The 27,019-nt window shown below is 38.9% G+C and overlaps 1 protein-coding gene across 9 annotated transcripts in view; it reads right to left on the bottom strand.

The window, feature by feature from the left end:
* Positions 1 to 27,019, bottom strand: part of SPATS2L (spermatogenesis associated serine rich 2 like) — a 172,526-nt gene that overhangs the window by 131,941 nt on the left and 13,566 nt on the right. For all 9 annotated transcript variants that reach the window (XM_030803559.1, XM_030803560.1, XM_030803562.1 and 6 more), the window contains exon 2: positions 16,417 to 16,466. Coding sequence is in view for 2 of the 9 variants with exons in the window: in XM_030803556.1 (XP_030659416.1) it covers positions 16,417 to 16,466 (50 nt within the window). In the remaining 7 variants the exon portion in view is untranslated. The remainder of the gene's footprint in view (positions 1 to 16,416; positions 16,467 to 27,019) is intronic.

Here is a 27,019-nt window from a genome sequence, read left to right as displayed (position 1 = left end):
TTCAAAGGAGCAAAAGATCAAGGATAATACTACAGAGTAGGTTAGTTTGAGTGTACTACAAATGATACAATGAGTCCTTAATAATACATGATCATCACTTGGCAGCTAGTAAATAGAAGAAAGGCAGGGAATCCCCACTCAGCAGTTTCTCTGGGTAAACCTAGAAAGTGTAGACCTGGGATTTGGGAGTAGGAAGAAACCCCAGAGCTGGCCTAATAAATTGAGTTCCTTCATTTTGCAGGGCAGTCTAGGAAGAAAGCTAATAATCTCTGCTAAATCAAATGTACTATAGAGTAGTTAGTGTTCTCAAAATCACAGCACACATGTTCAGCTGAAATATGTTTACAAACAAATACAGCCAAAAAGCCTCATATGAAGTCTCTCGGTTATCCAGAGTCAGTCACTTTAATAAGGTTTGACCTAAATATTTTTCTTTTCTCAATTAAAATAACCTTTGTTGCTGGAATAACTGGCTAGCCATACGCAGAAGATCGAAACTGGACCACTTTCTTACCCCATATATAAAAATCAACTCAAGATGGATTAGACTTAAATGTAAAACCCAAAACTATAAAAACTCGTGAAAGACAACCTAGGCAATCCTCTTATGGACCTAGGGATGGGCAAAGATTTTATGATGAAGATGCCAAAAGCAATCGCAACAAAAGCAAAAACTAACAAATAGGATCTAATTAAACTTGAGAGTTTCTGCACAGCAAAAGAAACCATCAATCAACAGAGCAAACAGACAATCTAAAGAATGGGAGAAAATGTTTGCAAACTATGCATCTGACAAAGGTCTAGTATCCAGCATCTCTATGGAACTTAACAAATTTACAAGAAAAAAACAAACAGCCCCATCAAAAAGTAGGCAAAGGATATGAACAGACACTTCTCAAAAGGAGACATACGTGCCAACGAAAAGCATATGGAAAAAAGCTCAATATCACTGGTTATTAGAGAAATGCAAATCAAAACCACAATGAGATACCATCTCACATCAGTCAGAATGGCTATTATTAAAAAGTAAAAAAATAACAGATCCTGGCAAAGTTGCAGAGAAAAAGAACATGTATACACTGTTGGTAGGAGTGTAAATTAGTTCAACCATTGTGGAAAGCAGTGTGGCAATTCCTCAAAGAGCTAAAAACAGAACTACCATTTGACCCAGCACCCTATTACAGGATATATACTCAAAGGAATATAAATCATTCTACCATAAAGACACATGCACACAAATGTTCACTGCGGCACTACTCACAATAGCAAAGACATAGAATCAACCTAAATGCCCATCAATGACAGACTGGATAAAGACAAAGTGGTACATATACACCATGGAATACTATGCAGCCATAAAAAAGAACAAAATCACATCACTTGTGTAAATGTCGATGGAGCTGGGGGCCATTATCCTTAGTAAACTAACATAGGAACAGAAAACAAAATATTGCGTGTTCTCACTTATAAGTGGGAGCTAAATGATGAGAAGCCATGGACACAAAGAAAGAACAACAGACACTGGGGCCTACTTGAGTGTAGAGGGTGGAAGGAGGGAGAGGATCAGAAAAAATAACTAATGAGTACTAGGCTTAGTACCTGGAAGATGACATAATCTGTAAAACAAACCCCCATGATATGAGTTTACCTGTATAACAAACCTGGACATGTACCCTCAAATCTAAAATAAAAATTAAAAAAAAAAAAACCTCTATGGATTATTTCCTGATTATTATGAAAGCAGTATATGTTCAGAGTAGGAAAATTAAAAAACATAGATAAAATAGAAGAATGCCCCAAATCTTACCACCCAGAGAACAACTTTAAAAACTCTTAAATACATTTCCAGAATATTTTCTAAGAATATATACATATATTAGGCAAAATATGATCACATTGCATACTTGGCTTTTGTTAACATTTTATTACCTAACAATGTATCATAAACATCTTTTCATTATCAATATTTATCTACAACAGCATCTACTGTGGCTGAACAGTATTTTATTGTATGACTGTGACATCATATACAGAATATATTTAACTAATCTGTAGTTGAAACAATTTCCTGTTTACCATATTATAAACAATGATGTAATGAACATCTTTGTGGCTAAAACCTTTCCACATATCTTTAATTATTTCCTTAGCACAAATTCCTAGAAATAAAACAGTAAATACATTTTAAAGGATTAAAAACAAACACAGTGACAAACTGCCCTCTAAAAAGGCATCATATACTTCAATTTACTTGAGTTACTTGCCTATCAAGTGTTATGATCAGCTTAGTACTACATGAAGAGAAACTAAACAGGCACCCTTGGGTTGGTGAAGTATAATAGATGTGCTCGTATCCATAATTCTGATGAATGTTAACTACAGACACCTTAATCAATTAGGTGATTTTATATTATATACTCCGTATTTATATACTTCCAGCCAAGACTGACATACATTCCATTTTGGCTTTCTTTGGGACCTGATGCCTTTTCTCCCTCCCCTGTGTTAAGTACTCTTCTTATACACTTACCAACATTCTTAAAAAACATTCTAAATGGTCAGTCCCTGACAATATTATTGTAGTGCTCTGATTACATGCATCAGCTAGAAAATCTCCATCCAAGTTATTCTCTCAATTAGATGCCAGATCAGTTTGAAGTCTGACATTTTAATGAAGTGACAAAAAAATTACATCTGAAGTTTACGCAAAATCCACAGGTACCTACCTTCAAGAGAGAAAGTAGAATGTACTGTCAGACTACACATTTTATTTGAAATTTTTTTATTTATTCATTTATATTCCACCTGATTCCAAAAAGGACTTACAGCAGCTTTTCCTTTTAGACATGTTTTCTAAATTGGACATTTCTGCCTCATTGAGACTGCCAACTTCTTTCCTAACATAAGGATATTCTTCTATCATAACCACATGCTATATTTGGAGACTGAATGGCAAAGATATTGTTCTTATCCAGAAAAGAGGAAAAATATAACTCATTATGATCACAAACTCCACTTGGAAAAGCCCCCAAACAGGGTGACCCTGGGTATGCAATACCAGTCCCAGAAAACGCCAGGAAAAACACAAATTTCTAGGGTGCATAAAACCTCCAAAGAATCACAAAAAGTGAGGCCTTTGGCTCTCCACTTCCCCCGTGGGACTGTAAGGGCTCAGCTCCCCAACATCCTGACTTGTGTAAACATAATGAGAAATGAAGGTACTAGACCCACAGACACAGAGGAGCTGCACAGCAGGGAAGACAGGCCCAGCATCAGACCGAGGAGGAAGACTTCACTCCCCTGTAAAGCAGCTGCAAGAGAACAACCAGTCTCCTGTTAAGCTTGTCTTTCTCAGCGTTTTCTTTCCAGGTCCTCTACCAATACCACCCAGCTGACTCTTCTGCAGCTCTGGTCTCCTGTCCCACATTTTGAAGCACAGCCATTTTAGTCTGCAGCCTTTCTAAATCTTTATCTTTGGCAGCACAAAACATGGTCCCAGGTCCAGTATTACACAGTGAGTGATAGTTAGTGATAAGTCCATGGTATATGGTGAATAGACACTGGAAAGAAAACTTACTTTGCATGATTTAGAAAAAAGGGAGGGAGTGTCAAGTGCTACATTAAAGGGGGATTAGAGTAAAAGGAAAACAATGATATGATTACTTGGCATATTAAAAATGTTATAGTTGGCCGGGCACAGTGGCTCACGCCTGTAATCCCAGCACTTTGGGAGGCCGAGGCGGGCGGATCACAGTCAGGAGATCGAGACCATCCTGGCTAACACGGTGAAACCCCATCTCTACTAAAACTACAAAAAAATAGTCGGGCATGGTGGCAGGTGCCTGTAGTCCCAGCTATTCGGGAGGCTGAGGCAGGAGAATTACTTGAACCCCGGAGGCGGAGGTTGCAGTAAGCTGAGATCCCACCACTGCACTCCAGCCTGGGTGACAGAGCAAGACTCTGTCTTATAAAAAAAAAAAAATATATAGTTAATTTTGCCTATCCTCTAAATGCTTCTAAATGCCACCATTTTGGAAAGAAAGGATTACTTCCATTGTGAAACCTGAGGTCTTCCTGTGGTTTCAAAACAGCCTTAAAAAAACCACAGTTTTTCATCTGAACCAGCAGTATATCCAAGCAGCAAAGGACAAATTCACCAATAAGACTCATAACAGAAAACATCATATCAACATTTCCCCCAGACTTCAACCTTATGCTTTAGCACATCACAATTAAGTGCATCCTCTCAAGTAATTATTTTGTTTGATCCTCACAATTTAGTAAGGTAAGTGTTACTATTCCCATTTCAGAGATGAGGAATACAGAGGTTCTATGACGCATTTGAGTTATTGAGTTTAGTTCAGTGGTTAAGAACATAGGTGCTGAAGTCACACTGCCTAGGTTCAAATCCAGGCCCTGCCCAGGGTTAATCGTGTGACCTTGAGGAAATTACTTAACTTTACTGTGCCTCCGTGTGTACATCCATAAAACACAGATAAATGATAATACTACCCACCTTGCAGGGCTGTTGGGAGAATTGGTTGGGATAATGCATTAAAGCAGTTTTAGAATTAAGAAGTCGGTCTACCAGTGACACATACGTGCACATACAGAGTAAGCACTTAAGAAATACTAGCAAAGCTGAATTCCCAGAACTAAGTATTTGAGGGCCACAAGAGCTATCCTTATCTTTAACAGTTACATTGCTTCTGTGATTCATAATTTTATCAGCAGAGAAATTAGCTATTTCTCACAAAAGGAAAATACATGATAAAAGAAAACAACGAATTGGATAAAATGGCTCAAAAAGGAAGAGGAAGGGCAAAAGTTCAAGTGTGCCTTCTGAAAAGAACCCCATTTATTTTTGTTTCCAGAAAAATACTATACATGATTTAAGTATTTTCAGCCCTTTTTCAAGCATAATGAAAGGTCAAGCCAAATGGAAGTAATATTTGTGTAACCCATGGTGACTGTCAGGGAGTCTGTTTCCCATGGTCAGGTCCTCAATCCGGACAATGTAGCACTTCTCTGGAGGACCACTCTGAGCAGAAAGGGCTGTGCCTCCCCACAGCCCTCCCCACCTCCCGCTGCACTCCCTCCATGTGAGCACTCTGAAAGAGCAGAGAACAAAGATGCAGCTGGCAACACTAGAGTGCTGTGGAAAAGAGCAATTTCATCCAGGGAAGAGGGCAGTGGAAAATCGGCAGAGGAATATTACCAAGACACGCTTTCTTGTTTCTGGTTTCTTGTAGCATTGAGGGCAAAAAAAAAAAGAGGCTGAAGTGAAGAGAATGTGTTGTTGGGGGTACAGGAAGGAACAGAGATATCCAGCAGGACAGAGGATTTGCAGAAAAAACTGCTGGTGGCCAGAATAACTACAAAACACATACCAGCCATAAGAAGACACCAAAGCAGCAAGAGTAAAGGGTGTAGGGCAGAGAAACTGCGAGCACAGCATACTTCAGAGGACCATAACAGAGGCCACCCAATACCAAGGATGAGCGATTGTTCAGCCCTTTTCTAGTGCATGGGAGAAACTGGGGAGATGGCCACAGTGGAGCTCTTAGATTGCAGATGTGACGTGGGTTGAGTTTTTTTTCTATAAATGAGACTTCCAGCTAAAGCATCATGTGAAGAAGGATCACATGGAGGCACAAGTGTCATCTAAAGAGCTGAAAAGTCAACTGCAGTGTGAACGATTCCATCTAAGGAACTTAGGGCACCCCCGACACAAAGGTTGCATGTGAAAAAGGAAATCTCACTCTAAACAGGAACATTCAGCATTTAAACAAAAAATTATGGACTGTCATTCAACCCAGAAGTTCTTCATGCCACAAACGTTAAAAAATAGCAGTAACATAATTACGTTTGTATTGCACTTTAAACTTTGTAAAAAATTATAAACATGATCTTCTGGCCCACATGGATGTTTTTTTGCTTACCCCAACAAGACATGTTCCTTGTATTATTTCTAAAAGTCCCTAAGAATTGACTTTATGTTATTGCAAGCATGTTTTTAAACCTATAAATACACGTATTGAATTTATCTATGGATACTATACATAAAAAGCAAATGGTGGGTTTTAGGTACTGAATCTATTCTAAAATATCTACTTATTTTCCAGAATGACTAATTAAATATAATTTATGTTAACTAAACCAGGTGTAAACATTTCAATACTCTGCATAGACCATTAAACACATCTCATTAAGAAGTTCCTATATTTTCAAACCTTCAGACATTCTAAGGGGATACTATAGATGAATAATTACTTTCAAAAGGAATGTATTAAAGGATATCCCTTAAGGGTCTTTAAAAACAGGTCTTAAAAGCATAAACAGGAAGCATGTTATAGGGTTATAAAGAATTGTGGAATAAAAATGATTGTGGCCTACTTCCATAAAGAAGCATAAAAAAAAGAAAAAAAAGCTAAAATTACTTCCAGCTTGCTGAGTTAAAATGAACTGTTATTTCATGAGGCAAGTGTCTTATTTACTCTTTGCCCTATATACAATAATAACATGTGTTGTTGCGAGTCAACAGTTCACATTAGCATTTTTTAATTTAGAAAAAAGGGGAAATTGTAAGCCCTAAGGAACAGCTTTCTGACTGACATCGTTTGGCACGCCTGGAGGATGATGTGTACTTTGTACCCAAATCTTTATTAAGTCTTCTGTCCTTGAGATACAAAGATAACACTTCTGACCCACAGTCAGCAGAGCATTGGCGTTGAGGTTCTTTCTCTCTTTCTTTCAGCTTTGACGAGAAATTTGTGCTGATCTACCCTCTTTTGGTCATCTGGTTTCCTATGTGACTGACAGTGCACATTTGGGAGACAGCTGTCTGGCTTTGAGAGAGAAGTGCAAATTGGAGAAGAAGGGAAGTGAAGTGGAGAGGTAACCCCTTGGCCTTGGCACTGGTGCTAACCAACTGATGTGTTAAAAACAAAATTCTATAAAGTAGAAACTGACTTTCTTAGTATGGTAAGAACTCAGCAAAACTATTTTCATTTAGAAAAGCTGTGATAAGATGAATCTTTTCATTGTACATGCTAACTACTGGAGTAAATTAAGCCTTTGGGAAGGTTGTATCAATTCCTTCTATACCACTAGGCTTTCAGGTTGTTCCAGGCTTTGGTTTCTCCAAGCCCTTGGTCTACATCACAGCACTTGCCTTGTTCAGGTTTTTTGCAGCTCTCATCACTCGCTGTAACTATTGGGTTTATTCATTTCATTACATGTTTCTTCATTGTCTGGCCCTCCCACTACAATATAAACTCCATATATTAGAAGATCTCAATCTACTAAAATTAGCTACTGATTCCTTGATTAGAGTTAATCTGGGGCTGGGCACGGTGGCTCACACCTGTAATCCTAATGCTTTGGGAGGCTGAGGTGGGTGGATTGCTTGAGCCCAGGAGTTCAATACCAGCCTGGGCAACATAGTGAAACCCCGTTTCTATAAAAAATACAAAAATTAGCCAGGAGTGGTGGCACACATCTGTATTCCCAGCTACTCTGGAGGCTGAGGTGGGAGGATCACCTGAGCCCAGGAGGCTGAGGCTGCAGTAAGCCATGATTGGACCACTGCACTCCAGCCTGAGCAACAGAGTGAGACCCTGTCTCAAAAAACAACAAAAAAGTTAATTTGTTTCAGAGTATATCTGGTTCAATATATTAATCACCAATATATAGATAACAGAAGAAAATACCTGAATATATATGTTCATTCAACAAATACTAATTGAGTATGTCTTATGTATTAGGCAGTGGACACAGCACAGGAAATACTGGTGAACAAAGCAGAACCTAGACAGCTGGCAGTCTATTATGGGGCTAGCTGAATATCTTATGTAATATCTTGCTAAATCTTTGAACAGAACATAGAGAAAGAAAAAGAAGAGAGGCCATCAGCTTGTGCATCAAGGAGCAAGCAAGCTTTTAGAGGACAAAGCCACATCTCTCTCACGTTTTAAATTGCATCTCCCTAACTCTCTCCGCTGCTCTAGGTAGGCCACACATGCCTTTCAACTAGCTGTCAGAGCCCTCTTCAAGTTCTCTTTTCAGAACATTTTGCAAACATCTTATAAACAATTTTGCTATCCCAGAAAATGCCCAGGTACCCCTTTGAAAGAAAAGGAAAATTCCGTTGAGATTTTTTTCTCAGTAACAAGGAATGCAATTAGGCCTATACTTGGCACTCTGTCAGTTCCCATAGCCAAGAAATCTCTGGGTTAGGAGAACAAAGCTACCAAGATGCTTTTGCTACTGACTACGGCTGGCCCAGAGTTCAAGGGTTAAAGCCTGAGAATGTTTTACCCCTTTAATTTCCCACATAACTAACTTCCAAATACCAAGGCTTAGAGGACCCAGAATGCAAAATCCTTTCTATTACTTTATTAAAAAATTTTGTATGCTGTGATTTACTGCTAATGCTGGTCTTTCAAAATATTAGTCAGGACACCTACAAACCTTCCTGCAGTGGCTGCCAATAGAAGTTTAACATTTCATAGGTTAGCACTTAAAATCTGACGAATAATAAATCATCCTTGTAAACATTGTGAGGCACTGGGTTGATAACGTATTGAGAGTTGGTTAAAAAGATGAACTATAGATTACATTATAACTCAACACTGTGGAAAACCAAGGCTAAGTAAACTAATGATCGTTATTACCATATCTGTCTCTTCAGCGATCTGCTTTCTCTAAGAAAGACATTTTCTTTTAATAGAAAAAAAATTTCACTAAGTATGAACAATATGAAATTTGGTTGTTTCATATGTACATGTGCTCGAAAAACAAGGAATCAACACTCTTCACAGCTTTAAAATGAATGATCCAAAGGGGACAATACACTAACATTTAGAACTTGTCAGGGGCAATACTGAAAGAATCATTTAACTTGTTTTGGGAGTTATTCATCAATTTTTCATACATATGAACATTTAAATCATTTCCATCCTTGAAATATTATTAGTAATTACTTAAGTTCTGGTAGAACCAATGTTATGTATTGGATACACATTTGGTGTGAGGAACAGCAGTACACATCTGTTTTAGAAATGGCTGTGATACAATCGAATACACTTTAATAGGTTCACAAGAGAAAAAAAAATTAAGATCTTTTAATGGTATGATGAACCTGCCTGTGATATGCAGACTTTTCCACACATTTTAACTATGAGCGGTAAGTAGCCTTTGAACTACATGACAGTAGTATCCAAGTTATTTTCTACTCACATGTTTTGTATGTGTCTTTTTTTATAATTCATATACATGTATTATTGTATTAATATGTTATATACCTTATAAAACATGGAAAAATGATGACAGAATGGGTACAATGTTTGCTAATCATAATATCTCAAGGCAATACGTACAGGATGAAGTTCATGATTAAATGAGGTGAATATAAATCCCTTAGTTTTCCAGATATAAAATTTTGGTGGCCAGTTTCTTGCCAGATTTGATTCAGTGGTCCCTGTCATTAACTCATAATGTGGCTGACAAAAAGTTCATGCAAAGCTTTGCCATTCTTTTTTTGCTTGCAATATTAAAATTGTCTTCAACTTATGAGAATTCTTTCCAGAATCTTTTAAAAATTCTGCTAGTTTGTGAGGTTTTGTTAAAACTAAAATATAGAACTCGTAAATCCAGTTAACTAGGCACAATATATTTCACAATATAACCAAGACAGATGGAACAGTGGGGAAGCCACTGGGAAGCCCCTGAGCTGGGCACTCCCATTCTTTGCTCAGGAGACCTCACCTATGCCCCAGGCAATACTTAACCACCCAGATATGTGGACTCACGGATGGTGCCAATGTCAATACAGTTGCCATCAGTTACCATAATGTTTCATGATAACAAAATGAATGTAAATGCAAGCCCCAATCAATTTCTTTTCCTACCCAAATGAGTCTTCTCAAGTGCTCCCTGGGGTGCATATCCCACTTTGGAGACCACTTTGCCATGCAGTGACACAGTCATTTACTTCTAAAAGCCAGTTATAATCACAGAAATCTCTAGATCTAAAACCAGGTGTGAACACAAGGTGTGAACTAAGCCAGACCAAAGAGATAGTTACTTTGTTTATCTTTTTAACTTTTTAAATTATTACTATAACTCATTAACAGGAAAGTAGATTTAAAAATTCATTTATTTTGCCCACATCACTACCAGCCCCATCAAAGCACACAATATTGCCAGTGCCCTTGGAAGCCCTCCAGGTCCCTTCTCTTTCCTGTCTTAGAGGTAAGCACTATCTTTTTTTTTTTTTTTTTTTTTTTTTTTTGAGACAGCGCCTTGCTCTGTCGCCCAGGCTGGAGTGTAGTGGCGCAATCTTGGCTCACTGCAAGCTCTGCCTCCTGGGTTCACACCATTCTCCCGCTTCAGGTAAGCACTATCTTGGTATCTGATTCTTTCAGTAATAAGTTCCTTGCTTTTCTTTATTGTTTCAGCCACTTGAATATACACACCTTAGCAACAGAGTTTAGTTTTGTCTGTTTTTTAATAAGACTGCTATGCTCATGGGTAGGAAGAATCAATATTGTGAAAATGGCCATACTGCCCAAGGTAATTTATAGATTCAATGCCATCCCCATCAAGCTACCAATGACTTTCTTCACAGAATTGGAAAAAACTATTTTAAAGTTCATATGGAACCAAAAAAGAGCCGCCATTGCCAAGTCAATCCTAAGCCAAAAGAACAAAGCTGGAGGCATCATGCTACCTGACTTCAAATTATACTACAAGGCTACAGTAACCAAAACAGCATGGTACTGGTAACAAAACAGAGATATAGACCAATGGAACAGAACAGAGCCCTCAGAAATAATGCCACTTATCTACAACTATCTGATCTTTGACAAACCTGACAAAAACAAGAAATGGGGAAAGGATTCCCTATTTAATAAATGGTGCTGGGAAAACTGGCTAGCCATATGTAGAAAGCTGAAACTGGATGCCTTCCTTATACCTTATACAAAAATTAATTCAAGATGGATTAAAGACTTAAATGTTAGACCTAAAACCATAAAAACCCTAGAAGAAAACCTAGGCAATACCATTCAGGACATAGGCATGGGTAAGGACTTCATGACTAAAACACCAAAAGCAATGGCAACAAAAGCCAAAATTGACAAATGGGATCTAATTAAACTAAAGAGCTTCTGCACAGCAAAAGAAACTGCCATCAGAGTGAACAGGCAACCTATAGAATGGGAGAAAATTTTTTCAATCTACTCATCTGACAAAGGGCTAATATCCAGAATCTACAAAGAACTCAAACAAATTTACAAGAAAAAAACAAACAACCCCATCAACAAGTGGGCGAAGGATATGAACAGACACTTCTCAAAAGAAGACATTTATGCAGCCAACAGACACGTGAAAAAATGCTCATCATCACTGGCCATCAGAGAAATGCAAATCAAAACCACAATGAGATACCATCTCACACCAGTTAGAATGGCCATCATTAAAAAGTCAGGAAACAACAGGTGCTGGAGAGGATGTGGAGAAACAGGAACACTTTTACACTGTTGGTGGGACTGTATACTAGTTCAACCATTGTGGAAGTCAGTGTGGTGATTCCTCAGGGATCTAGAACTAGAAATACCATTTGACCCAGCCATACCATTACTGGGTATATACCCAAAGGATTATAAAACATGCTGCTATAAAGACACATGCACACGTATGTTTATTGCAGCACTATTCACAATAGCAAAGACTTGGAACCAACCCAAATGTCCAACAATGATAGACTGGATTAAGAAAATGTGGCACATATACACCATGGAATACTATGCAGCCATAAAAAATGATGAGTTCATGTCCTTTGTAGGGACATGGATGAAGCTGGAATCCATCATTCTCAGCAAACTATCACAAGGACCAAAACCAAGCACCACATGTTCTCACTCATAGGTGGGAATTGAACAATGAGAACACTTCGACACAGGAAGGGGAACATCATACACCGGGGCCTGTCATGGGGTTGGGAGAGCGGGGAGGGATAGCATTAGGAGATATACCTAATGTTAAATGATGAGTTAATGGGTGCAGCACACCAACATGGCACAAGTATACATATATAACAAACCTGCATGTTGTGCACATGTACCCTAAAACTTAAAGTATAATAAAAATAAAATAAAATAAAAATTAAAAAATTTTTTAAAAATTAAAAAAAAAACACTTGTACCCCAAACTCCCAACTTGATCATTACATATTCTACACATGTAACAAACACTCATATGTAACCCATAAATATGTAAAATATCATGTCTCAATAAAATAAAAACAATAACAAAAACCTAAAAAAAAAAGACTGCTATGTAATCTTGTGTCTTTTCCTTCTCTCCCTCTCTTTTCTTTTTTTTTTTTTTTTGAGACAGGGTCTTGCCCTGTCACCCAGGCTGGAGTGCAGTAGTATGATCTCGGCTCACTGCAGTCTTTCCTTCCTGGGCTCAATTGATCCTCCCACCTCAGCCTCCCGAATAGCTGGGACTGCAGGCACACACCACCACACCTAGCTAAGGTTTTTTTTTTTGTATTTGTAGAAAAGAGATTCACCATGTTGCCCAGGCTGGTCTTGAACTCCTAGGCTCAAACAACCCCCCAGCCTTGGCCTCCCAAAGGGCTGGTATTACAGGCATGAGCTACCAAATCCAGGCCATATCTTCTGTCTGTCAACATCATGTCTGTGGGATATATCCATGTTATTGTGTATAGCTCTAGTTCATTTTTTTACTGCTGTATAGTATTCTAGCATATGATTACACCACAATTCATTAATCTATTCTCCTACTGATAGAGAATATTTCACACATCTCTGGATGCATATAAGTATATATTTCTCTAGAATACATAGATACATACATACACACACACAGACACACACAGGCAGTTAACTTAGTTTTTTTTTTTTTTTTTTTTTTTTTTTCAAAAAAAAAAAAAAAACTAATAAATTCCAGTAATTCATTCTTTGGGCAATGAATTAAGAAATCATAATTAACTCTTACAAAGCTATGAAGAAAGCTCATTAAATTACTAGATTTATCCTCTCAGTAGACCTTCACTCCTACACATTCACTAAATCTAAGCCATGACAATAAATGCATTTTACTGTATTAAAAAATAGTTTGGGCCAGGCATGGTGGCTCACACCTGTAATCCCACCACTGTGGGAGACCAAGGTGGGAGGATCGCTTAAGCCCGGCAGTTTGAGACCAGCCTGGGCAACAAAGTGAGACCCCCCCCACCGTCTCTATAAAAAATAAAAAAAATTAGCCAGTTGTGGTGGCATGCACCTGTGGTCCCAGCTACACCAGAGGCTCAGGCAAGAGAACTGTGTTAGCCCAGGAGGTTGAACTTTTAGTGAGCCGTGTTAGCGCCACTGCACTCCAACCCAGGTGACAGAGTGAGACCCTGTCTCTCTAAAAAAAAAAAAGCTTGAAAATTTCCAGTAAACTTATTAAAGCTGATTCTTCCAAATCTCTCTTTCCTCTCTGTCTCTCCCTCTCCCTCTCTCTCTCTCTCTCACACACACACACACGTTTTACATATTGTAATAAAATTTTTCCTCTTAATGAGGGCTAATATTGTGCATACCAAGAGAACAAAATGTTCATTCAAATTTTAAAGCAATTTTGCACCACAAGGATTCCAAGTTCAATACTGATCAAGCCTGGAAAGCCAAAAAACGTTATTTCTGTAGCCAAACTAAGGAGTACAAGCACAAATAATAGAGATTAATTCCAAATTCAGAGTCTCCAGTGTTTTCATTACCATCATAAGTGTTCTCCAAGTGGACTGTGGAAATGGGACATACTTAGATGACAATACTGTGGTATGAGCAAAATCTGCCTCTGGTCTACCACTGTCTTACCAATAACAACAAAATAACTAACATTTTTTATTGTGCCAGGACTTTCCACATATCAACCTACCTATACTTTACATATATGGGCTTGTTTAATCATCATCAAAACAACCCAGTGAGGTGAATACTCTCATTTGTCCCATTTTACAAGAAGAAACTGAGGCACAGAGAGGGGGACTAACTTGACCAAGGTCCCACTGCTGTTAAGTAGCTGAGTTGTGACTCAAAATCATTCCTCCTGGAGCCTCGGTCTATATTCCCCACACTACCTTGCAAAATGTTAGTTTTGTTGTTATTGTTGGCATTGTTATTGTTATTTTGATAACAACAAGAATAGTTCCTTGAGATCAGAGCAAAATGTGTGAATCCTAGGGGGAAAAACATCTATGTACATTTATTTTGATCCATGAGAAATTTGTGAAAATGATTGTAACCAAGCAACTCTCTAATTCTGGGAGAACAAATTAAGAAATGAATTAAGGGATTCAGTGGATACCCAAATTAGTCATTAGAACTTGAAGATCGGGAATTCTGGTCTAAATCCAGCTTTGGCACTTGCATCCAAAATAAACATGACCAGATAAGTATCACAGCTCACAATTAAAATGGATTTATATGGCTTATGTGTCCACATGGGACAGGCCTCTTCCTAATTGAATTCGGACACCTCTTCAGTTATCGTGGGCTTCATTTGCCATCTTCCTAGTCTTTCATAACTGCTGGCAATAGGATTATGCTGAGGGGGAAATCATTTTCAATCAGTGATGTCTGCAGTACAAGCATAAAAAGATAAAAGTAAAGCCTTTGAGCTGTAATTAGAAAATTCCTAAAGTGTGCTCATGTGGCATATGGTTTAGACTACTACCAACTGGCAAGACCAGTTACAGAAGGGATGTCTAATGTCACTGTTCTGGGATAAGCAGCCAGTACAAGTAGCGTTCCAACACATGATTAGAGTAATCTTTTGCAGGGTAAAACATTCCTGCTTTCTACCTCTAATATGATTAGTGACAGGCAGCTGGAGGCATCTCATTCTCCTGACAAAAATATGATCAGAATTGTTTTCAACTGGTACATCTTTCCATCAAGCTGTTGCCTTCCAGCAGTATAATCAGAGTTTCTGATTATTTGGTATACGTTTCAAGAAAACAGGAACTGATTGTGCCCTTGCTTGTCTGATGGGTAGAAGGCTGCCAGGATTTACATAGTAACTCTTCAGCTGCCTAACCAAAGGAAAACTAAGCAGTGTGTGCGCCTGTGCATGCACACATGTGTATGGAGACAGAAAGACAGAAAATCAACAGTTGTTTCTATATTAATTCTCTTTGAACAACTGAAAGTGCTTTCATTGTGATTCAAATATGAGGAAGTAAAATATTCGATTCTATTCATGGAAAACAACCAACTCCCACCAATATTTATGGCTCTTTTCAAAAAGTTACAATCATCTTACCACTAAAGTTTTGCATTTATGGAAAAAGAATCAAGTTTATATCAAACATTAATGGAAATATCCAGGAGGCAATAAGACCTCATTAATTTGGACTATCTCAATTTGGAATTTATGATTATTTAACAGGGTCTGGACCAAGGATGATCTTCCCACAAGGAATATACAGCTTGTTAAGTAAATTAATTTAAATAAGACCATTGGAGGGAAAAATTTTAAAAATGATAATAAAAATACTTTCAAGGAAAATATGGACCTAAAACAACATGCTTTCTGTTCAGCAAATACTTTTGATATCCCTATTCAAATACCAATACTGATTAACAATAACAGTTACCGTGTTATTGAACATCAATTTTGTGTAAGTTTGCCTTGCATACATGAGCTTGAAAACATCTCGACAATTCTGCAAGATGGGTATAATTATCCCCATCTTAAAGAAGAGGAAACCAAGGCTCAGAAAAGTAAGTGACATGTGAAGACTGCACGATTATTAGGCAGCAGAGGCAGGATGCAGAGCCAGGCTGTCTGGCTCAGGAGTCTGCGTCCTACTCCCTACTCAATGCTGACTGAGCACTGTCAATTCCAAGTCAGACTCCTGCAATCATGGGAGCACGTTCTTCAATAAGAAGGACAATGACAGCAACAGTGGCTATCACTTGAGGAGGGAAAGCCAGGCAGTCTGGCTCCAGAGCCCACCACTCTTAGCCATAATTCTTTTCTAAATCACAAGAATGTCTTTAAAAGCCCTGTGTGTTTTTTTTTTTTTTTTTTTTGGTACTTCAAAGTATTTCATATGCATGAAACTACTCTAAAGATCCACAGACATGGCAAGGCAGGTGGGGAAGGGGGATGTGGGTGGGGTGGGGCTGACTTACATCCACCAGACCCCACTGCCCTATCAGGAATAACTTCAGTGAACACACTCTAAAAGAGAACTCTGGTGTTGAGCCCTGAGAGGCAGCAGAGGAGGCCAAAGGCTGTGACAAGGCTCCCAGGAGTCAGCTGCAGGTATAGGGACAGCTGGCCATGGCAGCAGGAGGAGGTCACAGAGAGGGAAGGACCATCTCTACTCACCTGGGAATCCACAGCAATGTTCCTGAAAGCAGCCTGGGTTCTGAAGAGCTCTAGGAAAAATGGAAATTTGGGAAGTCAGGCAGGTCTCAAATTAGTAGCCACATCACCCATTTCCCATCACACTCAAAATCCAAGCACAGGATCTGGAGTCAAGCAGACAGGGAATTCGTCCTCACCCATGACTTAACAGCTATGTGACTCTGGGTAGGTGGAGTAACCTCTCTGTGCCTCAGTTTATTCAACTGTAAGATGGGGATAATAATAGAACCTTCCTCACAAAGTTGTTGACTGAATGATATATAACATGTGTAATGCATTTAGCACACTGCCTAGCATATAATAGTGAAATACACCAACAATAGCTAACATTTATTGCCTGCTGAGGAAGTGTCTAGCATTGTCCTAGGGCTTCACATAGGCTAACTCTTCAATACTCTGAGGTAGGCCCTGGTATTACTGGCACTTTACAGGTGTTAGAAAATGAGGCACCAGAGAGCTCAAATCACCTGTCTCATGAAAATGTAGCTGGCAATCAAGTTCCAGGGCCTGGACTATTCACCAAAATATCTTGTCCAATTTAATGTTAGCTATTGTTCTTCTTGTTATAATCCTCTCCTCTCCAAAAGATATCCTATGAAGTACACACAATCCCAAAGAACTCACCATTCAACCAGTAACCACTTAGGTGGAAAGATGGGTGCCAAGGTCATAAGTCAACCAATCAATCACTCACTGGGTCACCCATCACTTCACGCATTTCTTAAGAATGCCTATGTCTCTAATGCTCTGCTGAGCACTGTGTGGGGATTCAAATGCTCTGCTAACTGGTCCTACGAGGCTCAGAAGATTGACCTCCACAAAATGACTGGAGAACAACCGCAAGGGAGGCACTGGAAAGAAGGGGATGGGGCCTCAGGACACAAGATGCTGTTCCTGGCTCTGGCACCAACTCTCTGGGTGACCTTCTCCAAGCCAGCTGACCTCTCTGGGCTTCATCTTTAAATAAGAGGATTGACCTAAAGACTTTAAGCCCTGAGATTCTACTTTACAACTGTGACTTTCTTTTGGACTAACTTTTTCTCCCTACCAGTCCAGTTTTGAAAAAATGTATTATAACCCTTCATTTAGCCAACAAACATTGACTGAACACAACGTTAGGCACCATGAATAATGCCAAAGATATAACACAGGACACAGCCTACACTTTGTAATGACTTCCATAAGCATGGTGAATTCTCATCCTATGAAATCTTGGCAACCAGAAGACAAGGGAAGAATGCAGCCCTGAGGACAACTGTACACACTTGGTCTGTCCCAATCTGCACCAGTCTAACATCCAGGATCCACGTGCCCCAAGTGTCCAGCAGACTGGGAAGGGCTAGGGTGTCATGCTAAGCAGCTGGGGAGGGTAAGAATGTCTGTGAAAAATAAGGCAGAAACAAGACAACAAATGGGATGCTTGGGTGGAAGTTAGATTTGTTTTCTAAAAGTTAGCAGTGTTGTATGCAACAAACCAAAGTGACAAGAACTCAGCTGGTACTTAATTGACTTTCTTTACTTTAACCAAAGGCTATTTTGATAGAAATCTTTTGTGTGTGTGTGTGTGTGTGTGTGTGTCTGTGTGTGTGTGTACGCGCCTGCTTCTACGGTAAACATTTACTTCTACACAAATGCAACTGACTTTATATAAAGCTCAGCTCATCTCACCTAGATACATTTGCTTTCACAAAAACTCCTTGGAGGGTAATAATTTAGTGAGTGTAATACTTCCATTAAAAAGGAATTGATTTTAAAATATGCTTTTCACACTTTTGACAAAAACAATTTTCTAATTTTCTTTATGCCCCACAAAAGGCAAACGTTGTGTTGACAAAGTAATAAATAACATGAGTTGTCAAATGAGATATTAAACATTTATGGATTAAATTTTTAATAAAGACTTTCAGACATTCCCCAAAATATCCATCAATCTTTGACGTGGAAAGCAGCAGCATTTTGGTAAATTCCATCCGCCACTACAATAGAAGTCAGCACAAGATATTTACGACCCAAGAGAGGGCAATGATAGCTTTTTCTTTTTTTGAGATGGAGTCTCGCTCTGTCACCCAGGCTGGAGTGCAGTGACATGATCTCGGCTCACTGCAACCTCTGCCTCCCAGGTTCAAGTGATCCTCCTGCCTTGGCCTCTCAAGTAGCTGGGATTACAGGCGCATGCCACCACACTGGGCTAATTTTGGTATTTTTAATAGAGACGGGGTTTCACCATGTTGGCCAGGGTGGTCTCAAACTCCTGACCTCAAGAGATCTGCCCTCCTCGGCCTCCCAAAGTGGTGGGATTACAGGTGTAAGCCACCACACCTGGCTCAATGATGGCATTTTTAATAGGATGGTTAAATATTTGCAGCATAGGATTTCAGAAGGTACAGGATGGCCAAACAGGGCCGGGCATGGTGACTCACACCTCTAATCCTAGCATTTTGGGAGGCCGAGGCGGGTGGATCACCTGAGGTCAGGAGTTCATGACCAGCCTGGCCAACATGGCGAAACCCCATCTCTACTAAAAAAAAAAAAAAAAAAAAAAAAAAAATTAGCCGGGTATGGTGGCACACGCCTGTAATCCCAGCTACTTGGGAGGCTGAGGCAGGAGAATCGCTTGAACCGGGGAGGCAGAGGCTGCAGGTTGCAGTGAGCCGAGATTGTACCACTGCACTCTAGCCTGGATAACAGAGCAAGACTCCACCTCGAAAAAAAAAAAAGAATGGTCAAACAGATCATGCACTATTCTGATAGGTTTTCAGGTAGCAGATTATACTGTCTTTACTATGTTTCTACCAAAGTAACCTGTGCGTGGGAGTCTATCGAAAAGGTGGTTCCTAAACTGGCTCTGAAAGGGATTCCACAATTATTTTATGCAATGGCAACGTTGTTGGAATACATGCACAAACCTCAAAGAGGACAACTTTCCTCAAAGAGGACAACTTTCCTCAAAGAGGACAACTTTGAGAAACAATGCTCATTTGGATAAATAGCTTTCTTAAGCCTAGAAAGAAAAACGATTGAAATTGCAGTAGTGATAATCCCTAGGGTGAAGGATTATAGGTAATTTTTCTTCTTTTTAATAATTTTCTCTGCTTTCTAAATTTTCTATAGTGAGTGTGTACTACTTTAACAATCTGAATTTTTGTTTTCAATCTCAGAATATATTATGGAAAACAGCCTTAAAAAAGTGAAAAGGAGTTGGGCATGGTGGCAAGCCCTTGTAGCTCCAGCTACCTGGGAGGCTGAGGCAAGAAGATAGCTTTAGCCCAGAGTTCAAGGCTATTATGTGCTATGATGGCATCTGTGAAGAGCCCAAGACCCCATCTCTAAAAAAAGTGAAAAGGCTCTGGAATCAGACAAACTTGGGTTCAAACCTCAGACTATACCCTTTCTACCTTGGTGCCCTTTGATAAGTTACTTAGCAGCTGAAGTCTCACGTTTATCTGGAAAATATAAACAACAGCATGTGCCTTGAGCATCATTTTGCCTGTGAGAGGTGAAATATTTTAAGTGCTTAGCACAGAGTAGGAGCCCAATAAATGGTAAGTACTCACCTAGTCAAAGAACACACGGAAGATAAGTGAGGCTTTTCTGATAACACATAGTAAATAAATGTGTTGGTGTTTATAAACTGATGCATCAGACTATTTGTTTATAGAAATACTGAGTTTGTAATAGGTGACTTCCAGAAATCATCAAACAGTTAAAACTTCAGAGAAAGAGTAAGTAGAAATGGGCTTCTACTCCACTCTCTTTCCCATTACAATTATTTGATTATTAGATCCCTAGTCTGGCCAGGGGCGGTAGCTCACACCTGAAATCCCAGCACTTTGGGAGGCTAAGGCAGGCAGATCACTTGAGGCCAGGAATTCAAGACCAGCCTGGCCAACATGATGAAACCCTATCTCTACTAAAAATACAAAAATTAGCCGGGCGTGGTGGTGTGCACCTGTAGCCCCAACTACTGGAGAGGCTGAGGCAGCAGAATTACTTGAACCCGGGAGGCAGAGGTTGCAATGAGCCAAGATGGCACCACTGCACTCCAGCCTGGGTAACAGAATGAGACTCTGTCTAAAAAAATAAATAAATAAAAAGATTCCTACAGTCCAAGACTCTTAGATTCGGCTGTACCTGCCACTTTGCTCACATGTACCTGCTCAAAAATCCTTTGAACGGGATGGAATTTGGGAGAAGGATTAAAGCAGCTCTATTTGAGGATAGAGAAAGAAACCACAGCTATCACAATAAAAATATTTCCATGTTGTCACTCCTTATATCAAAGAAAGCAAAATTAATTATGGAATTGTTTAAATGAGGGGTAAGGTACAAGATTATAGTTTCTCTGGCTTTTCTTTTTTTATGATAGCTATGTTGATGTTTTCATCCTTTTCCTCTGAAGGTAGTTCAATCAGGTTTATGATAAAATATATACACTCAACAAAATATGGCTGTTGGGGAGTTGTTGCCCTTGGATATATGTTGCTGTACCTTGACTACAGCAAGAAATATTGATTTAACTGGCTTTAATATCAAGGCAGGTATTTGTTGACACATGGAAATGAAAAATATCAAAACCATGAAAAGCTTAATATATAGGTCAAATCCCATTTCAGCTCACTCCAAGGGACTCTCCAAAGTCTTCTGCTATATTGAAATTGTGTTCTACTGATACTTGCCTAAGTTGCTGGATAACAGAGATTTTCATTATAATGGAATTTGCCACACAAATGGGTATTAGTATAGATTTTTATGTAGTACAATTTATTGTATAGAAAGTACAACAGAAAAAAATTCATTGCGTCTTCAGTTCTCCCTTCTCTCAACTCTGGAGACACATCTTGCTTCTTACCTAAGGCACGCACATTCTTTCCTTTCAAGACCTGATTTCCCTTTGTTCCTCTCATAGTGCCTGGTGCAGAGGAGACACTCAGGAAATAGCTGATGAGCTCAGTGAAAGCTTTGGTACCAAAACAAAGAAGGGAAATTCAGAATAGTTCCCTGTGTCGAAGGAGAAATAAAATTTAGAAATTGATTCCAAATGAGAATAGCAGGCAGGTTGACCCTCACCACCTGGCATGCTCAGAGAGTCCTGGGACCAGTGGGCCTTGGGTGGGCTCCCTACTGCTAAGCAGTCACATAGGCTTGTCTAAAATGTCCAGCACTTAGCTCACACACTTACATCCCTCAGGAACTCCACAGACACATTTCAATCATTAATTGCCTGAAACACCCTCAAGGTCCTACAGTATAGTCCAAGCAAGGGTGGTCAATGAGCAAATCCTGTTGTCCTAAAGGACTAAGATAAAGGGCGATCCACTATGACTGTCTGGGAGGCCATAAAAGCCAAGGAGGTCAGAACATAGCAGCCCAGGATAAGGGAGTCACTGCAGCCCCAGGGTGGGGATTTACTCTCTTGCAGTCAGACCCAGAAGCAGTTTCTGAGCCCTTCACTACATCACCAGAACTGGGGGGAAGAACCAAGAGAGACCTCCAAAAAACTTTGCACGGACACTACCCAGTGTCAAAGTTCCCAAATTCCTGTTCCCTTTCCTGTCCCCTCCAGCACTTGCATTACTTTAATAATAAAAGAGTTGCCTATGATTTTCTGTAATGTGATCTTCTGAAATCTTTTTTCTACCTTGCAATCTTTTTCTCTGAGCCTTTCTTATTGAAGGGTAAAATACGCATCAAATACCAGTTTTGTTTCTATCTTAGAACAACATAATAGATCTAAATGCCTATTTCTATAAAGGTCTTTACTGTGATCAAAGGAACCACCTATTGAAGTCAAAAGGCCCCCTTCCCTCATTAGAGGAATATGCCCTGGGTGTGAGCATCCAAACTCTGAGAGACTCTAAGCTAGGCACCAGGGGTTTCCAGGGCAGTAAAAGGGCCTGTCCCATTATTACTGGATAAAGTCTAAGCAAAGAGTTAGAAGGGTCTGGTGAGGTTAGCCCCAGGAGTTATATATTTCTACATATATCTTACAAATATTCCCATACTTCATTTGAAAATATTTTAAATGGTATATTGGCTCATGCTTGAGGGGGATGACCCATAGCCATTATTAATCACTTAGAAACAAATCATAAGCAAACTTTTGGGTGAACCAATGGTTTGCTCAATACATCTGACCCTCCAAATGATCTCTGACTATATAGTAGTCATTATCTCCATTTGAGAGCTGAGGACTCTCAGGGATAGCAAAGTTGTTTGCCCAGGGGTAGACAGCTACCACACAATGGAGCCATGCTGTAAATCCAACCTGCAGATCCCATAGCTAATTCTCTGTTCACAGTTCTAACTATTCACTAGTTGCATAGTAAGCTCAAATTTAACTTGCTAGTACCGACATGCCAAGTTGGTGGTCATGTTCTGTCGAGATTTGAAGCCTTTTTGGCCTTGGGGCCATGAGTGACACTGTTTCTCCCTTGCAAAAACTAAAATGACTGAAGGGAAACCAGAATAATCCTAAGACAAAAATGAGCAAGCTCAAAGGCTATAAAAATTCGAGATCTCAAAAACCAAAGATAGCTTTCTTGACTAGACAACAGTTGGTTATAAACTCTGCAACAAAGTACCTCTCAGATATGAAATATTACTCCTAGAGTTGGGTTTTTTCCCCCATTTTTACTAAGAATTGAAACCCACAAAATGACAAATCAGGATTACCTTATCAAAAGACAACTTCAATTGCTCCTTTGTTCTAAGAAACTGTGTGTTAGGTACTGACTGGCAATACCTGTACCTTGATCTTCACATTAATTATGCATTTTTCCTACAAAATTGGCTGCCACAGTACACACTGTAAGTCAGATTTGAGAGCTGCCAAGAGAAATGTTCCGAATGGCTGACTTTTTAAAGACAACTTGTCAGTTCACCAAATAATTCTTTAGGGGCTTATCCTAGTATACTTTGTCTCTCATATACCTGTACTTATACCTATAGCAATTATTACAGCTCTTTCCTGATGTATCAGCTTACAGCTAAGGCTAAAGAGGTATTTTTTTACATTCAACCCCTGATATACAAGTAATGAAACATACAATTCCTTTGACAGCATCAATTTACTTTGGCTGTTGTTATTGCTTAATTCCTAAACTGACTTACGTGAAATACCCTGATTCCTGGGGAGATAAGTGATTCTGGCTTAGTCCGTACAACTAAAACAAAGAGTTTTATATTATCAACTCAATGAATATTTTCTTCCTTGAGGTTTCCTTTCATCAAATAATCATATCAATGCTTCATTTCCTTTAGTTAACACCTTATTTTAATGAGGCTTGATTCCAAAACATATAAGAATACACACACACTAGAGGTACTATATTGAGTAATTCAAACGTTCCAGCCAAGCATCCTATCTTTCACGTGGCACCAAGTGACATTTTGTAGAAGGCACAATGCTAACTATTCATTCTGTAAGCCTCAAAAAGATAGGCATGAACTACATGCCAGAATGGAAAAAGCGTAAACTTTGAAATCTGACGCTGGCTTCAAACACCATCTCTACCGCCACTATCTCTCTATGACCTTGAGCGAACGACTTACCTCCCCTCAGAGCTCTGTCATCTGAAAAATGGGCGTAACAGACTTACCTCAAAGGGGATGTGAAAGTTAAAGAGAATTTTGTTGTAAAGAACATAGCATATAACCTGGAACATTAATAGACACTAAAGAACTGTCAGTTTTTTTCTGCCTCTCCATAAAACGCGATTAGTAATTCATTTTTAATTTGTTGTCTATTCACAAAACATAATGTAAAGGATATTAACTGTGGTGTTCTTTGTGATCACAATAAATTAAAAATTGTTTATCCATAGAATAACATTAAAGTACATTCATATACTGAAATTCATGCAGTCATTCTAAATATTTTTCAAATAATATTTTATGACAAAGAAATTTTTACCCTAGAATTTAAGTGAAGAAAGCAGAAAAGAAAACCTGCATAATAAAAATAGTTCACATTTGCTGAGCATATGCTATGGTCCAAGAACCATGCTATGTACTTTATCTGCATTATCTTATTAATTTTTACAATAAACTTACTAGGTATATACTATTATTATCCCCATTTTATAGAAGTAGAAATTAAGGTTTAGAGAGTTTAAGGAATTCATAGTCACTACGTAAGTTGCATAGCCAGGGCTGAAATCTCCAAGTGCCTGATTCCAAAACCCTTTACCGACTATGTCATGCTGATTCTTCAGTACAAATGTCCTGGGTCCACCAAGAGCTAGTTTAAAACACACAAATATACACATGCACACACACTCACAACCTCACACAAATGCACATCTGAAAGGGAAACACCAAATGCTAACAGTGACAATCTCTGAGAGGCGGAATTTTAGCTGACTTTTAATTTTTTATCCATTTCAGTAGCTTCCAAATTCAGAGTATGTATTATTTTTAACATCAGATTTTTTTCAAAAAAGAAAATGCATGAAAGTACTTTGAAAAATATAAAGTATGACACAAATACTAGTATTTTTATGAAGCAATCATTTATTCCTTGATATATTATAGATTTGTGTTTAAGAATACTGTTCTTTTATTTTTTTCTATGTAGTCCAAGGCAGAGAACATGTTTTTAAAAAAACTATTTTGTACATGAGTACAATAAAATATAGCACAGAAAGCACCATATGTGTTACTTGACAGCTATTTGACATTAATATAAGAGTCCAAGAATTTGTGTGGGAGGAAAAATAAACCTCTTTTCAAATAATACAGAATTTTCAGCTTAGTGAAAACACATCCAGTAGTGACACAATGCCATCAGAGCTCTCTCTGTCATGGTCACATTAGCGATACTGTCATGGAGCCATCTACACAGGCTGGCACGCTGTTTGGACATGCCTCAGCCTGACGACTCTCTGTCCCAGGAGATGAGAATATCATGATGTGTTGGAGTGACACCTATGGAGTAATTTCCTGTCACCCCACCAACTCTTTTTAAAAGTAATGATTCTGTAAAGAAAATAGAATGATGTATTACATAGCAATTCCTTTGAACCAAACAAGTTCATGAGTTGAAATGATAGGTGAAGTTTGATTTTATTTTACAAAATTATTTTCTCTTAGATACATTAAAAATAAGGGACTTAGATATGCTTTTTCAAGAAATTTTTCAAAAGAAAATGCAATCTAAAAATTACTCTCATGAATTTTATTCTTTATCATAGGGGTTCTACTCAGTGGCAATAAGTAGACCAATAATGATCTCATTACTAAGGCATTTGACTAAGTCTTTCCCTGACTCTATGCTCTTGGATAACAAAGTAAACATAAGTGAAAGACTGTCAAGCTAGTTTAAAAAAAAAAATTCACATACTGATGTTAATAATTCTCTTGCAGAATGTCACAGGGCCCTACCTTTGGCCTATCTTGGTCAACATTTTATCAATGACAAAGTAACATTTCCAAGTGTGCAATTGATAAATAAGTGAAAGTCTCACATCACTAATATATCGAATTTAAAAATTTTAGAATTCAAAGCTGTCTTGATAAAGAGGAAAAATAATTTAACAAAAAGAGACAAAATGTAGAAGGATAAATGTATGTAAAATCCTCTAAGTAGGCACACATGATTCACTCCTCAAGTAAAGAACAAAGGAGACCTGGCTTTGTAGCAGTTGTTAGGAAAAAAGGCTTGGAAGTTTTCTTTAGCTTCGTATATGAACAAACAATGTGCTGCTCCCGATTTACAAGTGAGGCCCACACAATATTTGCCTAGATTAATAAAAGAAGAGTGCCCTGATCAAGGGAGTGAATAGCAGCCTGGTGTTTTCTACTGCTCAGAGTACTCAGTCAGGAGTAGGCTGTTGCATTCAAGATGTCTCTTTTTTTTTTTTTTTTTTTGAGGTGGGGTCTCGCTCTGTCACCTAGGCTGGAGTGCAGTGGCACAATCTTGGCTCACTGCAACCTCCACCTTTGGGGTTCAAGCGATTTCCTGCCTCAGCCTCCTGAGTAGCTGGGATTACAGGCATACGCCACCATGCTCAGCTAGTTTTTGTATTTTTAGTAGAGACGGGGTTTTGCCATGTTGGCCAGGCTGGTCTCGAACTCCTGACCTCAAGTGATAGGCCCACCTCGACCTTCAAAGTGCTGGGATTACAGGCGTGAGCCATAACATCTGGCCAGATGCCTCATTTTTAAGATGGCATTGATAAAGTAGTGGGTGCCCAGAGGAATGTTAACAGGATGAGAACTATCAGTTAAGAGAACTAGCACTGCATAACCCTGAAAGGAGAAGACTTCGAGGAGGAGATACAATAGCTATGGTCAAATATTTGAAGAGCGACCACACAGAAGGTGCATATTTATTCTGTGGCATTCAAAGGGCGGATGGAAGACCAATAGGGAAGCTGCAGGGAGGCAGGTTTCAGTGCACCACTGGGGAAGAGGTTTTACAAATATCTGTGTCCACTTGTGCTTGATGGAGTATTGGTCCAATCACAAATAACACGAAGTCCAAATCAAAATGGGCTTAGGGTCCAGGAGCACTGCAGACTACTGTCATTAGCATTACTTGGCTTCATAAAATGTTGACCAAACT

Source organism: Nomascus leucogenys, chromosome 22a (assembly GCF_006542625.1).
Source record: "Nomascus leucogenys isolate Asia chromosome 22a, Asia_NLE_v1, whole genome shotgun sequence".
NCBI lineage: Eukaryota > Metazoa > Chordata > Mammalia > Primates > Hylobatidae > Nomascus > Nomascus leucogenys.
Note: the sequence above shows the minus strand (reverse complement) of the source record. Positions and strands in the feature narration are given on the sequence as shown.